Here is a 24,805-nt window from a genome sequence, read left to right as displayed (position 1 = left end):
CTTTTATGAACTAATGAAGAGTGAGACAAAAAGAACCAGGAGAAGTTTATATAGTGACAATATCTGAAGGATTTAGGAACTCTGACCAATGTAATGACCAATCACAATTCCAGGGAACTAATGATGAAACCATGTTACCCACTTCCTGATAGAGAGATGATTGACTCAGACTGTAGGTAACATTTTTTTTGACATGTCCAATGTGGAAATTTGTTTTACTTAACTATTCATGTTTGTGACAGGTTTCATTTTTCATTCTTATTTAAATTTCTAAAACCCACCCCAAATGTTCACATGGACTATTTATGGCTACCCAGTGGTAGAGCATTCTGAGCTCATATTGGTCTCATCAGTCACAGTCGGACACATTGGAACTTGACTCTAGCATAGTGATGTCACTTTTATCCTCTTTGAGAATGAAGGACAACAACCAACCAACCAACCACTGGGGAACAGGGGAGGGAGGAAGGAGAGAAGGAGGATTTTTGTTCATTGAAGAAAAGTAATTAAAAATAATCAAACAAAACTATGTAGTGTTACAAAGGAAAACAATTATATTGAAATTCAATATTAGAAAGAGGAAAAAAGGGTTGACTGTAGCTACTAAGAAGCATACATCAAGAACCCACCAATCAACTTCAATTCTTAAAAGATATGCATAGGAGTTGGAAGCCAAGAGTGGTAAAAGAGAATGGAAATCAATGGCCTGTGAGCTGAGGTTGGTGAGGAACAGAAAGGATGTTTTCAGCTCTACTCCAGGAGAGACGAAGATCAAAGACTGTTGCTGGGATGCCTTGGACAGTGGGGAACTAAGGACAGAGAGAAGAGTGGATATCTTAATTCTTGTTTGCCTTCTGTTTTCTGTGCCAAGAAGAATGACCTTTGGACAGCTGGAGAAGGACAGAATGAAAATAATTAATAGGATGTTGAGACTAGGAGAGAGAGCTCCTTGCTTCTCATAATGACCTGGACCAAATGATCTACATCCAAATGGACCAAATGGACTGGTAGATGAGCATGCTAATCTACCCTTTGGGCTGCATGCCTAGAGAAGAGCAAATGTCCTTATTAAAAAAAAAAAAAAAAAGGCAAGAGGAGTGGTGTCCTAAGGGTGTGCCAGGAACGCTTATGCACAAGTAACACAAGGTGTGCCTTGAAGTTTTGAAAGTTATGTTATTTCAGAAAAAATAATTTAAATATAAAATAATTTAGATATAAATTTTACCTACCCAGCATATTTACTGTAAGTATAGTATTCAAAAAATAAACAGAACGCACTAAACTCAAAACAAGCTATACTGTGAACTCAACAAAAATGGTGGCTCTTCTTGAATAGAAACCACACCTATCCTTACCTGTCAGTTGTCCTAGAATGTTACCAAGTTAAAGGTTTTACGTTCTGAATTCTAGACCTTAAGAAATACTCTGAACCAAAAAGGCTTGAGAACAACTGGAAGAGAGCCTGAAAACTCTCGGTTAGTTACCTCGACTTCCTTTCCTGGCAAAATTCTAGAACATGTGATAGTTGGACAATTGGACAAAAAAGGGCCCAGATGCCAAGCCTCCAGATCACCCAGACAGGCCCTGCCCCACCCTTCATCTCCTGCCTTTTTTCCGTTATCCCTGAGGAAGAATATAAAATCAAATTAGCTGGGGGTGGGCAGGGAGTGCAATGGTCATTATTTCTCTGATGACATGGTCTTCTTCAGCAATGAAGGACGAACACACAAGGGAGAAAGATGTCATACAAGTGTCCAACTTCCTTACTCATTGATATGACATTCCTCTTCCCAATCATTTCTGACTGTAATTCCAAGCAGAAAACAGAACCAGACAAACCTGAGAAGTTCTCATTCCTTAGGGATGAGTGGATAGGTACATGGCCCATTTATACATGTCCCAGAAGTGTCTCTTCTTAGGCTGAAAATAACAACTGTAAAGGAGAGCACTTACCTAAATGCTTGTGAATTTCATCAGGACACACAGAAACACAATGAATAGATTGGTGGTTTTAAATCACTGGAGTTTGATTGCTTAAAACAGAAACTTTGGTACATACCCTCCAATTCCCAGTTGTTTTAATTTCATTCATGTGATGTTGGTTAAACGGAAAGAAATCCTAGGAAAAGGTAAATGGTGCAATTGCTTCATTTCCTATACAATCTAGAAATGAATGGTTTGGATGCTGGCAAGGATGGAGAACTAAATTGCAATGTCCTTCTTTGTGGTGTGCAACAATTTGTTGGTGAGTTCTGTTTTTACAATTAACCCTCACCCACCACTACCCAGTGGAAGTATATTGAAGCTATGTCCTTCAATGCTAAGAAAAGGGACTGTTTCCATTTTTATCTATCCTAGGCTATTAGTCTACATAGGCATAATTTATTAAGATATTGGAAGTGCTCTAAGTTCTTTGCTAAAATCATACTTACTACACAGGTTCTTCATAATGTCTTTATGTGCTTGTATAATACTGGGGGTTTTTTTAAACTTCAATAATTCAAAGTTGAAGGTATGATGGGAAGAAAATTTGTAAAAAGTATTTAGAGACATACTGAACTTTCAAATCCTAGTTGATTTGAACTTCAATTCTGTTAGTCATTCATTCATTGGACAACTTACCTTCTTGTCTTATATAGGCATTTTTTCATTTATCCCAAGAACTGAATGGGAATACATTGTGGAATATAATGGTCTTGATTCACAATTACTTTGCTTATAATTATTCTATGGTAACCTAAAATTGAAATTTAAAGATACCACCAAGGACTTTATGTAGACCTTGTAGATCAGAGATTCTAAACCTGGAGTCTATCAATATTTTTTTTCTATAGTTCAAGCACTATTTCAATATAGTTGATTTCCTTTATAACTCTGTGTATTTTATTTTCTGCACTAAAAACTTTCTGAGAAGAGTTCTATAGGTTTCACCAGACAATCAAAGAGGTCCACAATACACACACACACACACACACACACACACACACACACACAAATGAAGAATCACTTCTGCATATGAGGTTTTCATCCTCCAAACCTTGGAAGAATAAGGAAATTACCCTAGTTGGAGCAAAGGATTCTTAACATGGACAAGCAATACAGGTCAAATTAAACTTCAAGGAATAACAAGACCATTAAGATGCTCAATTAACCAGAATTTCCCTTTGCATTCCAGTTTTAAGGATCAACCACACCAACTTATTTTTAAGAGATGCTCATAAATATTTATTATCACAAAAGATTATACCAAAGGTTTAGTACATACATCCACATCAGCAACACAATTGTATTTATCCCAAAGTTGGTATAGATTCAAATTAATTATTTACATCTTCTATAAATACCTATATTACTATGTCATTTTTAAAAGATCTTAGGATACCTACACTTACAGGCACCACAAGATTGAGAGTTCTAGATGGAATATAACCCAATTCTCAAAGCCCATTGTATGAAATTCTATCCTCTTTGATTGAGATGAAATCCTGGTACCTGCATGAAGTCTCTTGAGGCTTGGGACTCTTCTGACTTTCATCTTCAAGAGAGGAGATGGACAATGCCAATCTTTCTTCAAGTTGGCAAGGGGATAAAAAATCCTGGGAAGACGATGACATGAGAAGAGTTGGTATCATCCACATTTTGTTTTGAATATGCAAGCCAGAAGAGCCTGGAGAGACTGAATCTCTCTACCAATGAAAAAGAGAGCCCCACACCAATGGGCTTTGGGGCTCAAGTTATACAAAGGATTAAATTATCTTCACAAGACATAAGAAAGTTGCATAATTGATATTTTAGAAAATGCAACCAGCAGTCTGGTTAATAAATTACTTCACTGCATATTCCTTCTATAGGTTTTTCCTTTTTTTAGACTATGTTGCTCATCAAAACCAAGACTTTTTCTTTCCCAAATCCATCTTAGCCTGCAAGAGCTACCTATTGGAAAACCTCATGACAAGAGGAAAAGTTTTTCTATAATCTCTGTATGGCATTTTCTTGAGTTAGAATATCTTATTTCAAGTTTTGTTCCAAGAAGCACATGTCCAGTATTTCCAAGATATATATTTTCTATTCAAAGAATATTCTCAATTTAGACTTCAATCTCTAACTGATTCATGGGCTCAATGAGAGAACATCACAAGATGCTTCACATCTGGTTAGTAAATGAAGCCAGGAGAAGGAGATGTCCTGCAGTCAACATGGAGAGCCATCTTCGATATCCTACAGTCAAGAAGGGATTGGCACCATTACTCTCCTGACACCTGGGTGGATTCTGAACAGAAAACAATAAATAGGGTTTAAAATGCTGCAAACTGGGATGTTTTTATTTCATAAATCTCTCTAAACAGAAATTCATGAGATGTCATATGTGATACATGTGCTCAGTTACAAAATATCCCCTTTATTTGCACTAAATTAACAGACATCATGGGATCCTAGAGCCAGAGCTAGAAGGAAGCTTAGGGATATCTGATTCAACCCCTTCTTTCTCCAGATGGAGTCTATGAAGTTCAGACTTGTGCCATGTCCATAGCGACATAGATAAAACTGACAGGGATAGGATTCAGATTCAGGCCCCACAACTGAAGTTCAATGTAACCCTAACCTTACCGTTGGACTACTTCATTTTGTAAGTACATACGTTCCAGAAATATGCAACTTATGTTATTTGCTACTTCCAAACAGTGCTGGTTTAACTTAAATTGATTAACATTATAATGGGCACAAAGGCCATAGTTGTTAGTTTTTTATAATTTAATTTCATTTTCCATTTCAAATTCTTTCCCTCTCTCTTCCCCATCTCCCAATCATTGAGAAGGCAAAAAAAATGAAGCCCATCCCAAATATGTGGAATCAAAGCCCAGGTTACTCTTTCACATCACTGACACAAGGCTCAATATTCTTGCTGGAACTTCAGATCCTTCAACAGATTCTTTGTTCTCATGAATCAAGAAGCAGAGTATACAGAATGAGAAAGGTGGTATTCCTACTAGACTATATTGACCACATCTGGAAGACTGTATCTAGCCTTGGACTGAATAGAATGTTTGAGACATTGGCAAGTTATACCTGATTAGAAGGCATCTAGGATAACGAGATAATTCTAACTTCCTGCCAGACACTGAATGGTTGATAGAATTCTAGATATTTATTTAATATAGTAGAGATTTAAGAGGCACATGCCTATTTTCTTAACTTTCCAAAGCTGGCCCAGTAAGAGAGTTTTAATTGTTCTGACTGGCCTTTAAGAATCTAACTACCACCACTGGGTCAAGTTACAGTGAAACAGACTTCTAGCTCAACCTAAGCAAAAGCATCTAAATAATTAAAGTAGTTTAAAAGTGTTATGATCCCAACTCCCGCAATTCCATCTTGTTGTAGAACTCGAGGATACATTGCACAGGGCACTTCCACAGAATACCCTTCATTAATTCATTTCACAGATACCTATTTGTTTCCTCCTAAGTTGGACCCTGTGCAGGCTAGTAAAACGAGTAAGGCCCAGTCTCTTCCCACAAAATAGTGAAAGGTCAATGGCTTAGATCTGACCTTTCCAACTACATCCTAAGTCCTCATGCCTTGCACAAAATAAATGAGAACACAGGGGAAGGAGTAGCTAAGGTGTCATTATTATACTATCAAACCATCGTCCACTGTTTTCAATCATCATTCATGTCAATGTCACTCATTATGGGATGGCTTCATTCATCTCCTTCAGCCACTACTTTACCTTCTCTACTTGGAATGAGCAAGTGGAGATAATAAAAGTCCCCTACTTCACATTCATACTATGGAAACTGTTAAAATTTGGTAATATCACACACTGATTATGTGTGTGTATGTATGTATATATATATATATATATATATATATATATATATATACACATATATGTACGTGTGTACATACATACATACAAGAAAATCAAGGCCTACGGCCTGAACTACTCAAGTAACTTCAGTAGTGTGGACTGGTCCTTTCAAGGCAAATATTTATACCTATCTCTTTTATAGGTATAATAAAAGTTTATAATAATATGCTGAATTAACAGATGAGTCAGAATTTTCAAATATTTGAGATCTTCTACTCCTGTCTAATCTAATTGTGTGTTTATGGAGTAATTAATTTATCTTTTATTAATTTGTTTTCAGTTTTCTACAATCACTTCCACAAGTCTTAGATTTTCTCCCCCTACCTCTCTCCCTCTCCAAGACAGCATGCAATCCTATATGGTTTCTATACATACATTCTTATTAAGTACATTTTCACATTAGTCATGTTGCATAGAGGAATTAAAATGAGTGGGGGAAACCATGAGAAAAACCAAACCAAAACATAACACAAGAGAAAATAGTCTACTTCATTCTGTGATCCAGTTCCATAGTTCTTTCTCTGGACCTGGAAGGTGTTTTGCCTCAAGAGTCCTTTGGGAATGTTTTAGGTCCTTGCATTACTGTGAAGGGCTAAGTTTACCAGAAAAATTCCTAGCACACTGTGGTTGTTGCTGTGTATAGTGTTCTCCTGGTTCTGCTCCTTTCACTCAGCATCAGTTCATATAAGTCCTTCCAAGCCTCTCTGAAGTCTTCCTGTTCATCATTTCTTATAGTACAATAGTATTCCATTACATTCATATACCACAACTTGTTCAGTCATTCCCCAGTTGATGAGCATCCTCTTGATTTCCAGTTCTTGACCACCATAAAGAGAGCTGCTATAAATATTTTGGTACATGTGGGACCCTTTTCCCATTTTTATGATCTCTTTGGCATACAGTTCTAGAAGTGATATTGCTGGGTCAAAAGGTATGCACATTTTTTAGCCTTTTGGGCATAGTTCTAGATTGCTTTCCAGAATGGTTGGATTAGCTTGCAGCTCCACCAACAATGAATTAGTGTTCCAATTCTCCCACATCTTCTCCAACATTTGTCATCTTTCTGTTTTGTCATGTTAGCCATTCTGATAGGTATGATGTTGTACCTCAGAGCTGTTTTGATTTGTATTTCTCTAATCAATAGTGATTTAAAGCTTATTTTCATATGACTATAGATAGCTTTAATTTCTTCCTCTGAAAACTGCCTGTTCACATCCTTTAACCATTTACCAATTGGGGAATGACTTGTACTCTTGTACATTTGACTCAGTTCTCTATGTAGTTTGGAAATGAGGCCTTTATCACAGACACTAGTTGCAAAAATTCTTTCCTAGCTTTCTGCTTCCCTCCTAATCTTGGTTGCATTGGTTCTGTTTGTGCAAAAACTTTTCAATTTAATGTAATAAAAATTATCCATTTTATACTTCATAATGTTCTCTGTCTCTTGTTTGGTGATAATTCTCCATAAATCTGACAAATACACTATTCTTGCTCACCTAATTTGTTTATAGTATCAGTCTTTATGCCTAGATCATGTATCCATTTAGACTTTATTCTTGTGTACAGTTTCAGGTACTGGTCTATGCCCAGTTTCTACCACACTGTTATCTAGTTTTCCCAGCAATTTTTGTCAGACAATGAGCTCTTATCCCAGAAACTGGAGTTCTTGGGTTTATCAAATCCAAACTGCTGTATTCATTGACTACTGTGTGTTGAGTACCTAACCTATTCCACTGGTTTTCTCCTCTATTTCTTAGCCAATACCAAGTGGTTTTGATGATTGCTGCTTTATAATATAATTTGAGATTTGGTAGGACTAGGACACCTTTCCTAGCATTTCTTTTCATTAATTCCCTTGATATTGTGGACCTTTTGTTCTTCCAGATAAATTTTGATATTATTTTTTCCAGCTCTGAAAAATAATTTCCTGGTAGTTTGATTGGTATGGTAGTGAATAAGTAAAATTAGTTTAGGTAGAATTGTCATTTTTATTATATTAGCTTGTCCTACCCAAGAGCAACTGATGCTTTTCCAATTACTTAGATCTGACTTTATTTGTGCAAAAAGTGTTTTGTAATTGTATTCATATAGTCCCTGGGTTCATTTTAGCAGGTAGATGATTTAATTTAATTTAAACTATAATGTGTTCATTTTGGTAAAAAAACAAAAACACAACAAAACTCCCAAGGCTTTGAAAATGGACGTTTCTATTCTATATAAAAATTTCTTTCTATACTATATAAAAACTCCTATTTGAAATACTTGGAACAATTTCTAAGTCATTATTATAATGACAAGAGTATAGTAATGAACATCAATAACATGCTCAGTTTATGGACAGATGAAGTCTAGGAGTTGATAAAGTTGCCAACAAATTACATCTTATTGCTTATGACCAAAGTCACCATAACACACATATTTTTTGTTTAACCCTTGGTTAATGTTGCCTATTTGTTTTGAGGAATATTTGAAGCAAAATTTTAGTAAGACAAGAAAGTTGGATTTCATTTTTTAAATTGTATTTATTAAAAACAGATTTTTTTATTCCTTTTTTTCAGTTCCAAATTCTCTCCCTTCCCTAACCCCTCCCATATCCAATAATAAAGCAAAAAAAGCCCAAAATCTAATATAGGTATAGTGATAGAAAACAAATTTCCTCATTAGTCATGTTCTCCCCTCCTCAAAAAAATGAGAAAAAGTAAGAAGAAAAAAACATATGCCAATATGCACTGAGTCCATCAGTTCTTTACTTGGAGAAGAATACTATATTTCATCATGAGGAATTATGGAATTGGAATTGTGGTGGGTCATTGTGTTGATCACCTACTAAGCCTTTCATAGTTGATCATCTTTACAATATCAATTATTGTATAAATTGTTCTCCTGGTTCTGCTCACTTCACTTTGCATCAGTTCATACAAATCTTCCCAGGTTTTTCTGAAAGCATCCTGCTCAAAATTTCTTGACACAATAACATTCCATTCCAATCCACAATTTGTTCAGCCATTCCCCAATTGATGGGCATCCTACTAGTTTCCAATTCTTAGCCACCACAAAAAGGACTATTATATTTTGTACATGAGACCTTTTCTTCTTTTTTTGATTTCCTTGGGGTACAGCCTTAAGCAGTATTGCTGAGTCAGTGACAATGCATAGTTCCAAATTACTTTCCAGAATGGTTGGACTAGTTCACGGCTCTACCAACAATAGATTATTAGTTGAGTCTGTTCTTCTACATCTCATGTCATTTTTGTTTTTTATCTTGGCCAGTCGTATGAGATGCTACCTCAGATTTGTTGTAATTTGCATTTTTATCTTTAGTAATTCAGAGCATTTTTTCATGTCACTATTGATAGGTTTGATTTCTTTCTCAGAAAAATGTCTTTTCATATCTTTTGACTACCAATTGGGGAATGATATTCTTGTAATTTGACTCAATTTACTGTATATTTTAGAATGAGGCCTTTATCAGATTTGTGTCAAAGATCCCCTCCCCGTCCTACCCCCAGTTAACTGTTTTCTTCTAATTTTAGTGATATTGGTTTTATTAATACAAAAACTTTTAAATTTTACGTAGTCAAAATTCTCCATTTTACCTCCCAATAACCTCTCTTACCTCTTCTGTGGTCTTCCCTATCCATAGATATGACAGGCAATTTCTTGCCAGCTCCATTAATTTGCTTCTGATATCCCTCATTATGTCTAAATCATGCACTCATTTTCAACTGGTCTTGGTATATGGAGGGAGAAATTGGTCTATGCCCAGTTTCTGTCTGTCTGCTTTTCATTTTTCACAATTTTTGTTAGATGGTGAGTTCTTGCCTGAATATTTGGGATCTTTATTTGCTTAAGGATATTGTGTACCTAATCTGTTCCACTGATCAGCATTTCCCTTACTTAGCACCAAATTATTTTGATGATTATAGCTTTGCAGGAGAGTTCAAAATATGTTAGATCCTGCTAAGGCTCCTTCTTTCCCATTTTCTCTCCACTGATTTCCTTGATCCTCAAGATGAATTTTATGGGCTTTTTTTTTTATTATAAAGTAATTTGTTGGGAGGTTGATTGGCATGACACTGAATAAATAAATTAATTTAGACAATATTGCCATTTTTATTATATTGGCTCAGTCTACCATGAGGAATTGATGTTTCTCTAATTGTTTAGATTTCTGTGCAAACCGGTTTTTGTAGTTCTGTTCATATAGTTTGTGTGTGTGTGTGTGTGTGTGTGTCTGTGTGTTGACAGGTAGATTCCCAAGTATTTTATATTGTCTCTAGTTATTTTAAATAGAATTTCTCTTTCTATCTCTTCCTGCTTGGTTTTGTTCACATTATACAGAAATGCTGATGATTTGTGTGGGTTTATTTTATATTCCGTCATTTTACTGAAGTTGCCAATTGTTTCAATTAGTTGTTTTAGTTGACTCTCTCACGCTCTTTAGGTAAACAATAATGTCATCTGTAAAAAGTGAGCTTTCTTTTCTCTTCACCTGTTCATTCTTTCATCTTTGCTCTTGTCTTGCTATAGCTAGCATTTCTAGCGCAATATCAAATAGCAATAATAATGGACATCCTTGCTTCATCCTTTATCTTTTTACAAAAGCTTTTAATTTATCCCCATTACAGATGATGCTTACTCTTGGTTTTAGATAGCTACCGTTCTCTCAGATGAACTGAAACCCAGGAAAGACTTTGCTTTGTTTTTTTAAAATTAATTTATTTGTTTTCAGCTTTCTCCAATCACTTCCATAAAGACCTTACTTTGGAAAGGCCAAGGTCACCCACTGCCAGTCATCTTGACTTTTGTTTTGCCACTGAACTTCCATGAAAGAAAGAATGAGGCTGACAACTATGAAGCTCTGCCTCACTGAAATACAATTCACTCAGGAGCCAAGAAATAGCTATTACTTTTTATTTTAAAGGAAGTTGTTTTATTCTTGTGTTTTCTAGTGCTTTTAATAGGAATAGGTGGTATATTTTGTCAAAAGCTTTTCCCGCACCTATTGAAATAATCATGTGATTTTTTGCTATTTTTATTATCAATACGGTCAATGAGGCTGATAGTTTTCCTGCATTTCTGGTATAAATCCAACTCTGTTATAGAGTATGATCTTACAATATATTTTTGTAATCTTTTTGTTTGTATTTATTTAAAATTTTTACATCAATATTCATTGGGGAAATTTGGTCTATAAGTTTCTCTGTTTTGACTCTCCTTAGTTTAGGTATCATGACCATATTTGTATCACAGAAGGATTTCTTTACCTGTTAAAAGCTTACATAGTATTGAAACTGTTCTTTAAAAGTTTGGTCAGCCCCAGAATCAGGATGACCTGAGTTTGAATCCATCCTTCGACACTTATTAGCTGTGTGACCTTTGGCAAGTCACTCAACCCAGATAGCCTCAAGAAAAAAAATAATTTGGTAGAATTAGCTTGTAAATCCTTCTGGTCATGTTTTTTCTCTCCCCCTTCCCCTTTCTTAGAGCTCACTTTTGGCTTGTTCAATTTCTTTGTCTAAGATAGGGTTATTTAAATATTCTATTTCCCATTCTGTTAGTCAGAGCAATGTATATTTTTGTAAACATTTAGCCATTCCCTTTAGATTCTCCGTTTTGTCATCATATAACTGGGCAAAATAGATCCTAATAATCACTTTCATTTCCTCTTCATTGGTTGTGAATTTACCCTTTTAGCTTTTGATACTGCTAATATGGATTTTTTCTATCCTTTTAAAATTATCAAATATTTATTGTATTGGGTTTTTAAAAAAAAAAAACATTTCCTAGTTTTATAAACTGGTTCAATGTTGGGTTTGTTTGTTGTTTTGTTTTGTTTTTTTCTAAATTTTCAATTTGGTTAATATCTCCTTTGATTTTCAGGATTTCTATTCCTAGAGGATTTTGTTGTTTTTCTAGTTTAGTTGCATGCCCCATCTGTTCTGCTCTTTTTTTCTTTTATTGCTATAAGGGTGTAGAGACATAAATTTTCTCCTAAGTACTGCTATGTCTGAATCCCACAAATTTTGGTATGTTTTCTCATTGTTGATATTATGTTTAATGAAATTCCTAATTTTTCTATGACTTTGAAGCAATTCATTCTTTAGGTCTAGCTTATCTACTTTCTAGTTAATATTTAATCTGTGCTTCCAAGGTCCTTTCTTGAACGTCATTTGTATTGCATTATAGTCCGAAAAAGATATTTAATGTTTCTGTTTTTCTGCACTTGTTGGTGAGGTTTTTATGATCAATTTTTGTGTAGGTGCCTTGCACAGGTGAGAAATAGGCCTATTCTCCAGAGGTCTATCATATCTACCTTTTCTAAAATTTTGCTAATATTCTTAACCTTTTATTTTATGGTTAGATTTACCTAGAATAGTTTTACTGCTTATTTCCTCCCATAACTCCATTTTAACTCTTTTTCCTTCAAGAATTTGGATGCTATACCATTTGATGCCTATATGTTCAGTATTGATATTGCCTATGGTACCTTTTAGCAAAATGAAGGTTCCCTGTCCTGTTTATATCCTTTAATTAGGTGTAATTTTTGCTTTCGTTTTGTCTGAGATCATGATTGCTACTGATTATTTTTTAATTTCAACTGAAGTATGACATATTCTGTTCCAGACCTTTAACTCTGTGTGCATCTTTCTGTTTCAAGTGTGTTTCTTGTAAATAACTTATTTTTGGATAAGATTGCTGTGTATTCCTTCCATCCTTTTTTTCTTATATTTATCGTTTTCATTGTTTTGCTTCTGATCACTGCCTCCCTTAATCTATCCTCTCTTACTTCCCCTCTCTCCTTCAGTTTGAACTTTTCTCTCTTACTTCCTTGCCAGGCAAGATGAATTTCTGTACCCAACTGTGCAGATGTTTATTCATCTCTCCTTGAACCAATTTAGATGAGAACTAGGTCCAAATATGGCTCCCTCCCTCCCATCATGACCTCTTCCATTGTATAAACTCTTCCTTGAATACCCTTAAATATTTAGGAGAGGTCATTTTCCCCCTTTTTTCTCCCCCCCTCTCTCTCAGTGCATCCCTCTTCCTCACTCTTCCATTCTTGAGATCATCCCAACAGAACAGAATCACATATAGGCCCTCTGTCTAACCATACTCCATCTAACAACCCTAAGGATCATAAAGTTTTAAGGGGATACATGTACCCTCTCCCCATATAAGAATGGAAACAGTTAAACCCTGTTTAGTCCTTTATCATTTCTCTCTCATGTTTCCCTTTTTATGCTGTTCTTGAATTCTGCACTTGAATATCATATTTTCTATTTCAGCTCTGGACTTTTCATCAGGGATGGCTGAAAGTGTTCTGTGTTGTTGAATGCCCATCCCCCACTCAAAGCCCACCCCATAGGAGATTATGTTCAGCTTTGCTAGACAGGTCACCCTTGGCTGTTACCCTAGATCCTCATGCTCCAAGCCCTCCATTCCTCTGTCATGGCAACCCAAAGTCTCATGCAGTCCTGACTGTGGCTCCTAGGTATCTGGATTGTTTCTTTCTGGTTGCTTGCAGTATTTTTTTTAATGATCAGGGAGTTCTAGATTTTGGCTACAGTGTTCCTCTGAGTTTTCATTTTGGGGTTTCTTTCAGGTCACAGTGAATTCTTTCAACTTTTACTTGGACCTCTGGTTCTAAGACAGTTGGGTAGTTTTCCTTTATAAATTGTTCAAACATGATGTCTGGGCTCTTTTTTGTTGTTATGTCTTTCAGGTAGTCCAGTGATTCTTAAATTATCTCTCAGTGTATTTTCCAGAGTACTTGTTTTTCCTATGAGATATTTCACATGTTCTTCTTTTGTCGGTCATTTGACTTTTTTTTTTTTATTTCTTGATGTCTCATGGAGTCATTAGCTTCCATTTGGAATTCTAATTTTTAAGGAGTTAATTTCTTCAGAACATTTTGTACCTCTCTTACAAGGCTCATCTCTTTTTCATAACTTTCTTAAATAGCTCTCATTTCTCTTCCCATTTTTTCCTGTTGCTCTTATTTGCTTTGTTAAATCATCTTTTGCTCTTATCTCTTTTAGGAATTCTTGTGGCCTTATGCCCAGCCTGCATTTTTCTCCTTTGCAGCTTTGCATGTAGATGTTATCTTTTTCTTCTCAATTTATATTCAGTTTCTTGCACCGTATTAGCTGTTATTAATTAGATTCTTCTTTGCTTGTTCATTCTTCCAGTCTCCTTCCTGAGTATGAACCTCTATAATATTAGTGGCTGGGCTATGCTCATGTCTTGGGAGAGGGAAACGTTTGGCTTAAGCTTCTGCCTTTTTGTGTCCTTCTCCTGTTCTCACAGCTCTGTCTAGGGTCTACAGGTTTCAGTGCTCCCAAAGTGGTCTTAATCAGGGAGAGGTCTGTCCACTGCCCCCACTGACATGAGCTCTGCAAGTTCCTGACCCAGGTTTGGTTCTGTTGGCTTGTGAAAGGTCGAGTTTCCATAGGTCACTGCTGGACTCAGTCACTATTGACCTCCTAGGAGGTTCCACTTTGGTCTTGGTTTTCTACTCTATTTATTCCATTACAGGTTTATTCAGAGCTAAAGGTTAGAACTGAGTCCCCACTCTGCTCTTGGTCTCAGAACCATAGAACCTGCTCCTGTACACAGCCAGGGCCTCTAAATTCATGCTTGGAACTGGTCCTTTTGGCCATGGATCTGTGACCTGGTAATAGACAACAGAGCTGCCAGTTGGCATGTGGTCTGCTCCCAACACTGGTTCAGGGCCCCCTGGCCCCCATGGCATTCTTACCCTAAAATGGTCCCCACTGCTGCACTTTGCCACACTGGGCTCCCAGCCAGCCCCCACCCCAGTGTCTGCAGACCTGTCTGTCTGCCTTCCTAAGTTGCCCTGGGCTAGAAAAATGGTTTACTGTGACTTTTTCTTGGCTTTGTCCATCAGAATTCAGTTTGGTATGTTTATAGACTGTTATGGAGAAGGTATGTTGGGTGAGTTGGGCAAAAATGCTGACTCTTACTCCACCATATTGGCTTTGCCTCCTAGATAGTCCTTTTAAAATTCTTTATGTGACCGACTTGTCTCTGCAATGCATGTAAAAAAAATTTTGAAATTGGACAAATGAAAATAGACACACAAACCTATTGTGCTGAGTGCCTAAAAGGACATCATATTTAGAAGGGGAGAAAATCTAATTCATCCATCCCCATAAGAATCACTCTGAAATCCTCAAATTTTACAATAGTTTCTTTTTTAAATAACCATGTACAAAATGTTCTGAATAGCTCTGTAAGGATGTTGCTGCTTCACAAATATCACCATCATGAATAACAACCACCATCACATATTTAGGGAGAATATCCATTTACACAGCTCTTCCCTCACAACAATCCCCAAATAGTAGGGGATCTAGGGATGAGGTGACTAAGGCTAGCTAAAGGAATGACTAACTCAATGTCACGCCCAGCTCGTGAGTGTCTGACATGCAACAGGACTCCATATCCAGGACTCTCTCCCACTGGACTACAATGCCCAAGTTCCAAATGTATTCCAAGATCTTTTTTCCCCATTTCCTTATAAAGATGATCAGCTTCAACAGCCCCTTGGTGATTCATGGTAGAAAAACCAGGTCACTAGGTTATCTCATTTTATTCAGCTTTATTATTATTCCATGAACAGTCTCTTGGTTTTGGTTTTAACTTAGGAATTATCTCATTTAAAGTTTGTACATATTTTCTGAGTTCTTTGGATAAAACTATAATAGAACTCTAATAAATATTCATACTATATAAAATAAGTATATTCTTTTAAGTTTACCCATTTTATGGCTCCTTTAATATGCAACATTATTATTATTTAAAAGCCACAAAATTAATAAGCTAAATTCTTATATGCTACTTGTTTGTTGCTAATTAATCAACTCACATAAGTATATGCTAGATTTGGAGGCAGGAAAACCTAAGTTCAAATCCAACCTCAGACACTGACTTGCTGTATTAATCTCACTAAGCCTCAGAGAACTCTCTAAGATAAAGACTATTGGAGCTCAACCCAAAAAAAGCACAAATACATGACATAAAGAAGTATCACTATTTTTTGAAGAGAAAATTTAGCCCACTTTGGTCGTGCAATACCTATTTTAGAAGTTTTCTGGTTAGCATAGCTTGAACTACAGAGTTTGCACACTGTTTTTAATAAAATCTCAAAATGCATTTTAAATGAACATGCATAGCCTCTAAAGTAAAATATTAATGGACCATAGAGTAAGTAGTTATTAAACTATGGCAAATAACAATGAAATTGACATTTATTTTACTCTAATTTTCACTTCAACAATTACAGCTAATGTGTAATGACCATCAAAAATATATTTAAATCTATAAAACCTAAGATTCTCAGATAAAGTATGACATAATTTGAAATTAGCAAGACATATACTTGATGTTATGTCTGAGGTTGTTATACCTCAGATAAGCTTTTTACTGTTAAAATATGGATATTTCAATTTTGAAGTATTATACTCAGTGAGGAAGTTATAATCCTTTGGTTATAAAGATCTACATCAGTAATTGTAAACAATTTACTAAAGACATAAGTACAGTTTCATTTTTTTATTACATTTCCTTCACCCATAGTTAAGGCAATTCTCTCTTACAAATAAATAACTGAAAACAAGTTCTAATTCTTGTCTCCAAAAAAAGGCTATACATAAACTATATCCAAAAGTCAACGTCCATGGCCAGTCTGAGGTGGAAGTCTGGCAACACCGCCTTTGTTCTGTACAAGAGAAATGGACCATCTGGAGATGGCTCCCTCTCACGGCTAACCCTTGTAGAGCATTTTTTGAAGCTTTAAAAAGCATTTTCTTCTTAACTGTGCTAGTATGTATGGCCCCTTAGTATTCATTCTGGAAATGGGAGGGTCTAATGCACTAAAGAGTACTACTTTTCTGACGAGGGAAAAATCCGACTTCACCTCTAGATTCACTCACTGCTTAATAAATATTTGTTGAGCATCTGCTTTATGAACTTTACCATGCCAAAATATCAGTAAGTCCCCTATCAATCTGTGGTTCTGCGATCTGAAGCCATGTAGGAAACGGACATTGTAGACTTTTTTCTCATAAAGTCCACATAACTTCAATGACTGTAAAGCAATATTTTTATTTTTATTCCATGACCCTCTTTTCCCTCCCCCCTAAAAAATGTTTATGTTATCTATTTTGAAGAGTTCCTATATCCTATATCATCATTCAGTCTTTAAAAGACATGGTAAGAATTAAATGTAATATTGACACAGAGGAAATGAATTCAATTGGATGGCTGGAATGTGGTGAGGGTGGTGTTACCTGGGACGAAGGGGAAGGTAAAAGGATGGACCAGAGGAAAAAGAGGAAAATGGAGACCGAACTGTGCTGCCACACCTCTGTGTGATGTTTCTGTGGCCTTGAGAAGGCTCCTGACTTCAGTCTGAGAAACATGGTCACAGAGGAATCTTTTATGAATGAGGAAGTGGAATGCTAAGTAAGAATAATTTAATTCATTGCTATTTGATGAGCTTTCGGTTTATAACAAAAGTATAAACTATCGAAGATCTCATTTCTGAAACGAAATATTTCATTACTGTGATTTTTAAATTGTGATAGGATTCCGTATCCTTGGCATAACTGAAGTCTAACAAAGTACTATAAATATGACATGCAGAATAAATCTAGACTCAGAGATCAGATCATTTTACTGAACACATTGTTTCAAAAGATCATTCTCACTATAGTAACAAAAGCAAAGAAAGTTAAAAATAAGTTGACAATTTTTAAATTAAAAACATGAGAAATATAATACTGTACATATGGAAACACAATATTTCCCATGCATACACGTACTATGTAGTAGCAACATTGTTCTAAGCAGCAGGTGTGGTTCTTCCCTGTATTTTGTGGTAACACTCTAGTAGTTATTGTGTGTTCCTTTCTGGGAACCACTTAAACCGACTCAAACAGCACGATTGTGTACCCTAGGAGAAAAACGAACTCAACAAGAGCCTTGAAGAGCACAGGTCACTTATGCCAGCGCTTGCTGAGTCTATGGTTTCATACGCCCGACATATGTTTACACATACATGCATATATATTTATATATATACATATGTATGCATTCTACTTTCACAGATAAAAATCACACATGTGATATTTTAAATGAGCCTGATATTTTGAAAATACCCAGTAGTTCAGGCAACTAGGATTTCCACAGGTGAAAAAACAGTTTGACATAAATTCACATTTTGAAAATCAAAGTAATGAAATCTATCTATCAGGCAATTTCTCTATCAGGGTACCAGCCCTACAGCACTACTATAGAAGCAGATTTAAGCCTAATTTCTCTATTATTAAATAGCCTTTTTAAAATGTCCTGAAGATGCAGAGTACATGTCATTTCATCTATGAATTCTGCTCTCCGGTATAAATGGCAGCATCTCCTACTGGTGATGTAGATGTATAAGAAATAAAGTACTTGCATATTCGAGTACTTTATTAGCAATATATACACTAGCTTCACAAAACAACTAAATTTTACATGTATGCAAAATTGTGAATGAAAGTTCTGGTTAAGAAGAAAATAAAATACAGGAAGTGGTTTTCCTCTCCGTAGTTAACTGCAAATTCCCTTTTGCCCTTTATTTGACCCTCCCTATTCATGCATATCACTGAACCTTCAAGGCATTCACCCCACTTTGTCTATGGTACATTCAATGCCTTGCCAAAACTCTGGTAACCAAGTGAGTGCTCCATCCTCCTAGGAGGTCGGAAGATGCTTCCGAAGGACTTCTTTGGATGCTGAAGATAGGGTATCTGGGAAGTTCACCTCAAACTCTATGAGCAGATCACCCCGCTGGTCAGGGTTTTTTGGAAAGGGCAGTCCATAACCTATAATTCTTCTCCTCATTCCAGGCTTCACAACTTCATTTATTGACATCGGGATGGTTCTTCCTTCAATTGTGGGGACATTGATGGAGCAGCCACACAAGGCCTAAAAGACCAACAACAAAGTAAACTTGCCAGGAAATGGAAGCTTGTTTTATTATCTTTTAAAAGTTTAACGCAAAAAAAAAATCAGGCTGCACAAAGATGACATCAATTATAACTAAGGCAAGCACCAACTGACTGTCAGAGACCATCAAACTTTTTATCCCAAACTTCCATCAAGGACATGGACCAATGTACCAATAATCAAGTTATTCCTAGACTTTAGTATCATGCTCCACCTGCAGTCAATGCTAAATATGATTTTATTCAACTGAGGTCCATATACAAAAAAAGGAGTGGGAGAGTCTCTCCTCCATGTTGTCCCAGATCAGGGAGACAAGCTACTCAAGAAGTGGAAAGGGAGAGAACTGCTGGATCAACCCATCCTACGCATCTCCTCTCCTTTTGGAATTACATTTGGCAGTGTAGGAAATGATGCCTTAGAAAGGATGACATGCCTATTATAAGCTACATATTTTCCTTTCTATTGAATTCATATAATGCTTCAATTCAAAATGAACATTTTAGGATGTCTAGAAGCCTGGATTGGATATTGTTTTTCTTCCATTTTTTCATCTATACTGTAGAGATCAAACACACAGTCTTGGTGGCAGAATGTCACCCACACTCTGACAAGACTGTGATGCATAGGTGGGATCCAGATAATTAATCGATCGACAAGGACATCTTCCTTAAGTGTGGCAGGGGAATGCTGAACTGGGACTGGAATTGCTGAGGTGGTGGACATTGAACACTGTGTTTGGGTAAATGGTGAACCATAATACTACGGACCACTGGGCAACGCTAACCCAAAGAGCTAGGAAAGACGCACAGGGACAGAAGGGATTTAGGGCATGTCATCAACTTGCATATGTTACAGACATTTTCTAGATATTTATGACCAGAAAAAGAGGGGAGTCAGTGTGTGATGATACACCAGAACCCAATGGAGGCACCCAGGGATCATGGCCAAGAGCCAAGATTTGGACTTAAAATCTGGTGCCTTCTCCACCACACCATACCACGCTGCATCACTCATGATCTCTCTGAGAACACTCAAAGAGCCTTTGGCAAGCATTTGTGCAGCTGAATGAGAAAGCATGGTGGAGGGCACAACCACACAAAGGAAACCATGGATTTGTTGTTAGGGCTTCATACATAAGATCCACAGTTTTAATTTACAAAACAGATAAAAGTTATTCCTTTAAACAGTAAGTTGTAAATCATAACTAACATATACTACAATGAACAACCAGCACTAAAAGCTTCCCTTATTAAAATAAATAATGCCTGACATTTGTATACTGATATAAAGTCGTTTTGGTGCCTCTGCCCCTTCTCATGCTCCCAATATACCTGTGAGGTGAGAAAGGGGGAGCCATGACTATCTAACTCACAAGCAACAGAGCTGGGACAGGAAGGTCCACGATACAATGGAGTACACAGAGTTGCTCATGGTCAGGAAGCGTGGCTGCCTTAAGGCATTTTCCACATCCATTTCCTAGATTCTCACAGCATAAATTGGTTAAATGTCAACGTTTCAGACCGTGTTTATCACTTACCTCCCGCAAACTGATTCGAACAGGATATAGAATATTTGATCCATCCCTCTTAAATTGTGTGTGCTCTTTATCTTTAATGACAAAAACAATATCTGCTGGAATACTATTGGGCATTTCATCTCCTTCCCTTGGAAAAGTGATTTTTGTTCCTTCTTTCCATCCTTTTTTTATTTCAATGGTGAGAATTTTGTCCTCCGTTCGAACACTTCTTCCATCAGGGTTCAACCTTTTTCGGGAAATCTTCATCCGCTTGGTACAACCACTATAGATTTCTTCAAGTGATACTTTAAGTTCATGGATAACTGGGGGGTCTTGCCTGGGCCGGGACGAGCCCACTGTGTTCCTCTCCCTGGGATACCCGTTCATGCTGAAGCCAAAGGCACTGAAAGGGTCTCCATCTACTTCCATGTCCTCTGCATCTCTAGCATTAGCCATTCTTCTACCAAAGAAGACTTCAAAAGGACTGGAACCACCAAAAAATGCTGCAAACGTAGCATGAGGATCACCATGGAAGGTGTACCGGAAGGTACCTCCTTGTCCGTCAGTCCCCCCAGCTCCTCCTTTTAAACCTGGATGAGACAAGCAACATGTTAGAAAGACCTTTGTGAAGTAAATACAGGTGCCTACTTTACAATCCTATGGCTGATAACATGGGCTGTGTTTCCTCTCGACCCACTTGAGCTATGAGCTATTCCAAAGAAAAAGGAATGTGTTTACTTGAGGGAGGAAGAAGGGGTTCACAGCTGTGATTTCTGCAGAGTGGACAATTAAGTCTCAATTCCTTGTACTAGGGATTGATTTACCTAGGAATACTGACAGGTTAAGTGACTTGGCTGTGGTCACCCAGCTAACATGTCTCAGGGGCAAGATGATGAACCTTATGTCTTCCTACTCCAATATTCTATCTGCCTTTCATAATTAAAAATCTAAAAGGTTGGTTCACTTTTGACTGTTTTCTAGGTTAAAATGTCTAGAGTTGTTCTTTGATAATGTTTTATGATCCTAAGAGCAGCAATATAGTGAATCAGAAGAAAGAAAACAAAAGGTATGATAAACTTCTCATCTCATTGATGTTTTCATCCCACAGAGATGACTTTTGACTTGTCTTTCAAAGACAGAGGTTAATAGCCTTTCCATAAGTAAATCAATATTCACAAATTAGGTCTTTAATTGAGCCATGAATTTCAAGTTAATAGGCATTTGTGCCCGTTAGACTGTAAGGACCTTGAGGGCAAGGATTGTCTTTTGTATCCCCAGCACTTGACACAGTGCCTGGCACACAGTAGGTCCTTAATAAATGCTTACTGGTTGACTGGCAAATAACTGGCAATAACACCAAAACAGAAAATTTTCACTAGACTGTTACAACAACAACAAAAAAAAAACCACCTTAAAATCTCACTTTACTAGGAAAATATAAAAAAAAGGGGAAGACTTTTCAGTGGAAAGGATATAGAAATCTAACCATGAAGAACTTCAATGAAAAATACCTTTTTCTAAGTAACAGAGTTTAATCTTAGAGTTATCAATCTAAGCCCACTACTTCAACCAAACAGAGCCCTATTGAAAGAGAGGTGTCCAAAACTCTCTGGGGAACACGCAGTTGTTGGGTCAGCTGTGGCTGCCACTCCCTGACTCCTCAGGGCACCACCTCTGCCACCATGGCCATCTAAGTGGTCATGATTAAAAACAGAACACGTACAAAGCCGAAGAGCTGGAAAGTCACAGGATCCTTGAGGAATCCAAGAGAGTCAAAGGTTTTGTCATTCAATTCTGTATTGGTTAAACTTCTAGAAGGGCTTCAAAGATATTCTCCGTCAAAAAATATTACAGAATAAAATACAAACAACTAAAAAAATGTGGAAATTTTAACAGGTTCTGTTAGGGACAGGGTTGAAAGCTCCAACAGATTTAATATTCTGCTAAATTCAACCTAAAACATGGAATTTTTGGCTTCAGATTATAGCAAAAATCACATCAAAAGATGCACAATCATTCCAAAGAGTGAAAATTTCACTGGGAAAACTCAACTTTCCCTCTCCTTTTGCCTCTCTCCCTCCCTATTCTCTCTTCTCCATCCAAGTATCTTCTCCCCATCATCTAAAGCTTGGCCATTCCATCGGTATGAGAGTGGGCATCTTCTCGAACCAACTCTTTCACTTGCAGTGGCCAAGTCTAGTTACGACAACAATTCCATCCACCAAGGGATAGAGCCTAATAAGAAAATGTTCATTTGGATATCTTCCCACAAGCCAAGAGCCAGAGACCTCTCACTACTAAAACCCAGAAACCCACACACTCATCTAGCCCAAGGATTCAGAACCTGGGCTCCACCAACTTTTTAAAAACTTTGTTCACTGTATTTTGATATAATTGGTTTTCTTTGTAATCCCCTGCATTTTATTTTATGCCTTTAAAAACATGATTCCAAGAAGGGCTCCAACATTTTCTCCAGAATGCTACTAAATGGCTAAAAAGCTTCTCATGTAGTCCAATACTTTTCTAAAGAATGAACATCCCCCACGGTATCCCTGAAAGGTGGGCATCTCCTCCCTCCACCTCTCAACCCACCCCCAACACACACACACACACACACACACACACACACACACACACACACACACACACACACACACACAAAACCTCCACTGACAAGGACTTCCTTAGTTCTTGGAACAACTTAAAATGTGAAGGAAGCTCTCTTTTATCCTGAGTTGAAATCCCTCTCTGCAGCTCCTGGCCATTGCTTGCTGTTCTATTTTTAATTGGAGTCTGATTTTATTTTGAACCATCTCCTTAACTTTGCCAAACATTCCCTGGTAGGCAGTGCAACAGTTACTGTCCCATTTCACCAAAACACAGAGTTGCCAAAGAGACAGACTCAGTGCTAGGATGGCTTTGACTAGAAAAACCAGACAGCTGATCCACAATGGGCCCATGAAGAAAGACTGTGAAGAACCTATGTACTACAGCTCATTTCTCCCACCGGAGGCAATTCTAAGAGGATCTCCATCTCCTTTCATTTCTCCATTAGGGTAACCCTAACCCCAACCATAAAAGGCTCACCTTCATTCCAGCTCTCCGATATACGTGAAACCCTAAGCGCTGACGTGGGTGGTTTCGAAGAAAGGCCTTCCAGAATTGTCCCCTGGGGATCCCTTAAGCCTCTGACCCTGGAATTAGCGCCTCCATGCTGGCATTGATTTTCTTAATGAAAAAGGAATGTCATCTATCTCCTTGCAGATGGGCAGGCAGACGATCCAAGTATGAATTCCCACCTCTGCTACTTGGGGTGCCTTGGGGAAATACCTGAGGCTTTTGGGGCCTCCCTTTTCTTCATTTATAAAATGTTGGGGTTGTCTTGGGGTCTCAAATACATGCTCCCAGGAGAGAGGCAAAGAAGGTAAAGTGCTCTAAGACATTTTGAGGAGGGAGATGTTACTGTCAGCAGAGGGGTATCAGGTACTGAAAAGGGAAGAACAGATTCCACAAGAAAGCAGGAGCAGAAGGAGAGAACACAACTCAGGTGTGGCCTGCCCAGTTAACAGCCAGCATGAATAGATGGAAGAAAATAAGGTCAAAGGAGTTAGAGGTCAGGCTAGAATTTGTATTGAGGCCTCAAGGTAAGAAAGCTTCAGGGAAGCATATGAACAAAGAAACTGTGGCAGCTCTGCAGGAAGGATTCAGCAAGGCTTAAGGGCCCCATGAGATCAGACTGGCCTGTGACTAGGGAGGAACAGATGGAGAGAAGAACTAGAAATGGAAGGGGAATCAAAGGCATGGAGGTCAGAGATGGCATGTTGTTTATTTCTCACAGCACATGGGTCTAGCTGGGTGGAAATTAGAATGTAGGTATTAGAGGAACAGGAAAAAAGAATCGGAAGGAGTGATAGCACTAGATCACAAAATGATCCCAAACCAGGGAAGTCAGTCACAAGTCAGGGTGGTGGCCCTTTGGAAGCCATGTGGAAGGTGCACTCAAGGGGAATGCCCAGGTAAGAAGTGCTGAGATCAAGGAAGGGAGAGTCAGGGCTGAGGGACAAGTCCAGGCCACTGCCAAGGCTACAGACATGGGCTCCTGAAAAAAGTCTGGTGCCCTCCACAGGAATAGGGAATTAGGGGGAGTCCTGCTGGAGAAATGTAGTATCTGAGATACCTGAGGCTAAGGGGAGTCATCTAGCAGGTAAGAATGTGAAAGCAGCGAACCCAATATTGATTTTATAGATTTGTCTTGAAGGAGAACTTGGATAGCCTGAGGGAATAAGGGGGCAAGTCAAGATTTTGGGGGATTATTTTTTGGAAAAGGGAAGAAGATAGTGCAGACTTGGGTAAGACTACAGGCAATGCCAAGGACTCAGAAGATAAAGGAAATGGAAGCGAACCTG

The 24,805-nt window shown here is 37.5% G+C and overlaps 1 protein-coding gene across 1 annotated transcript in view; it reads right to left on the bottom strand.

Moving 5' to 3' along the window:
* Positions 1–18,346: 18,346 nt before the first annotated feature.
* The window catches only part of DNAJB4 (DnaJ heat shock protein family (Hsp40) member B4), a 36,489-nt gene continuing 30,030 nt past the window's right edge, over positions 18,347–24,805 (bottom strand). Inside the window, 2 exon segments of the mRNA XM_072649928.1 lie at positions 18,347–18,862; positions 20,421–20,989. Coding sequence (XP_072506029.1) covers positions 18,629–18,862; positions 20,421–20,989 — 803 coding nt within the window. The 3' untranslated portion in view covers positions 18,347–18,628.

This window comes from Notamacropus eugenii, chromosome 2 (assembly GCF_028372415.1).
Source record: "Notamacropus eugenii isolate mMacEug1 chromosome 2, mMacEug1.pri_v2, whole genome shotgun sequence".
NCBI classification, from domain to species: Eukaryota; Metazoa; Chordata; class Mammalia; order Diprotodontia; family Macropodidae; genus Notamacropus; species Notamacropus eugenii.
The sequence above is the reverse complement of the archived record's forward strand: the minus strand, read 5'-3'. Positions and strand labels throughout refer to the sequence as shown.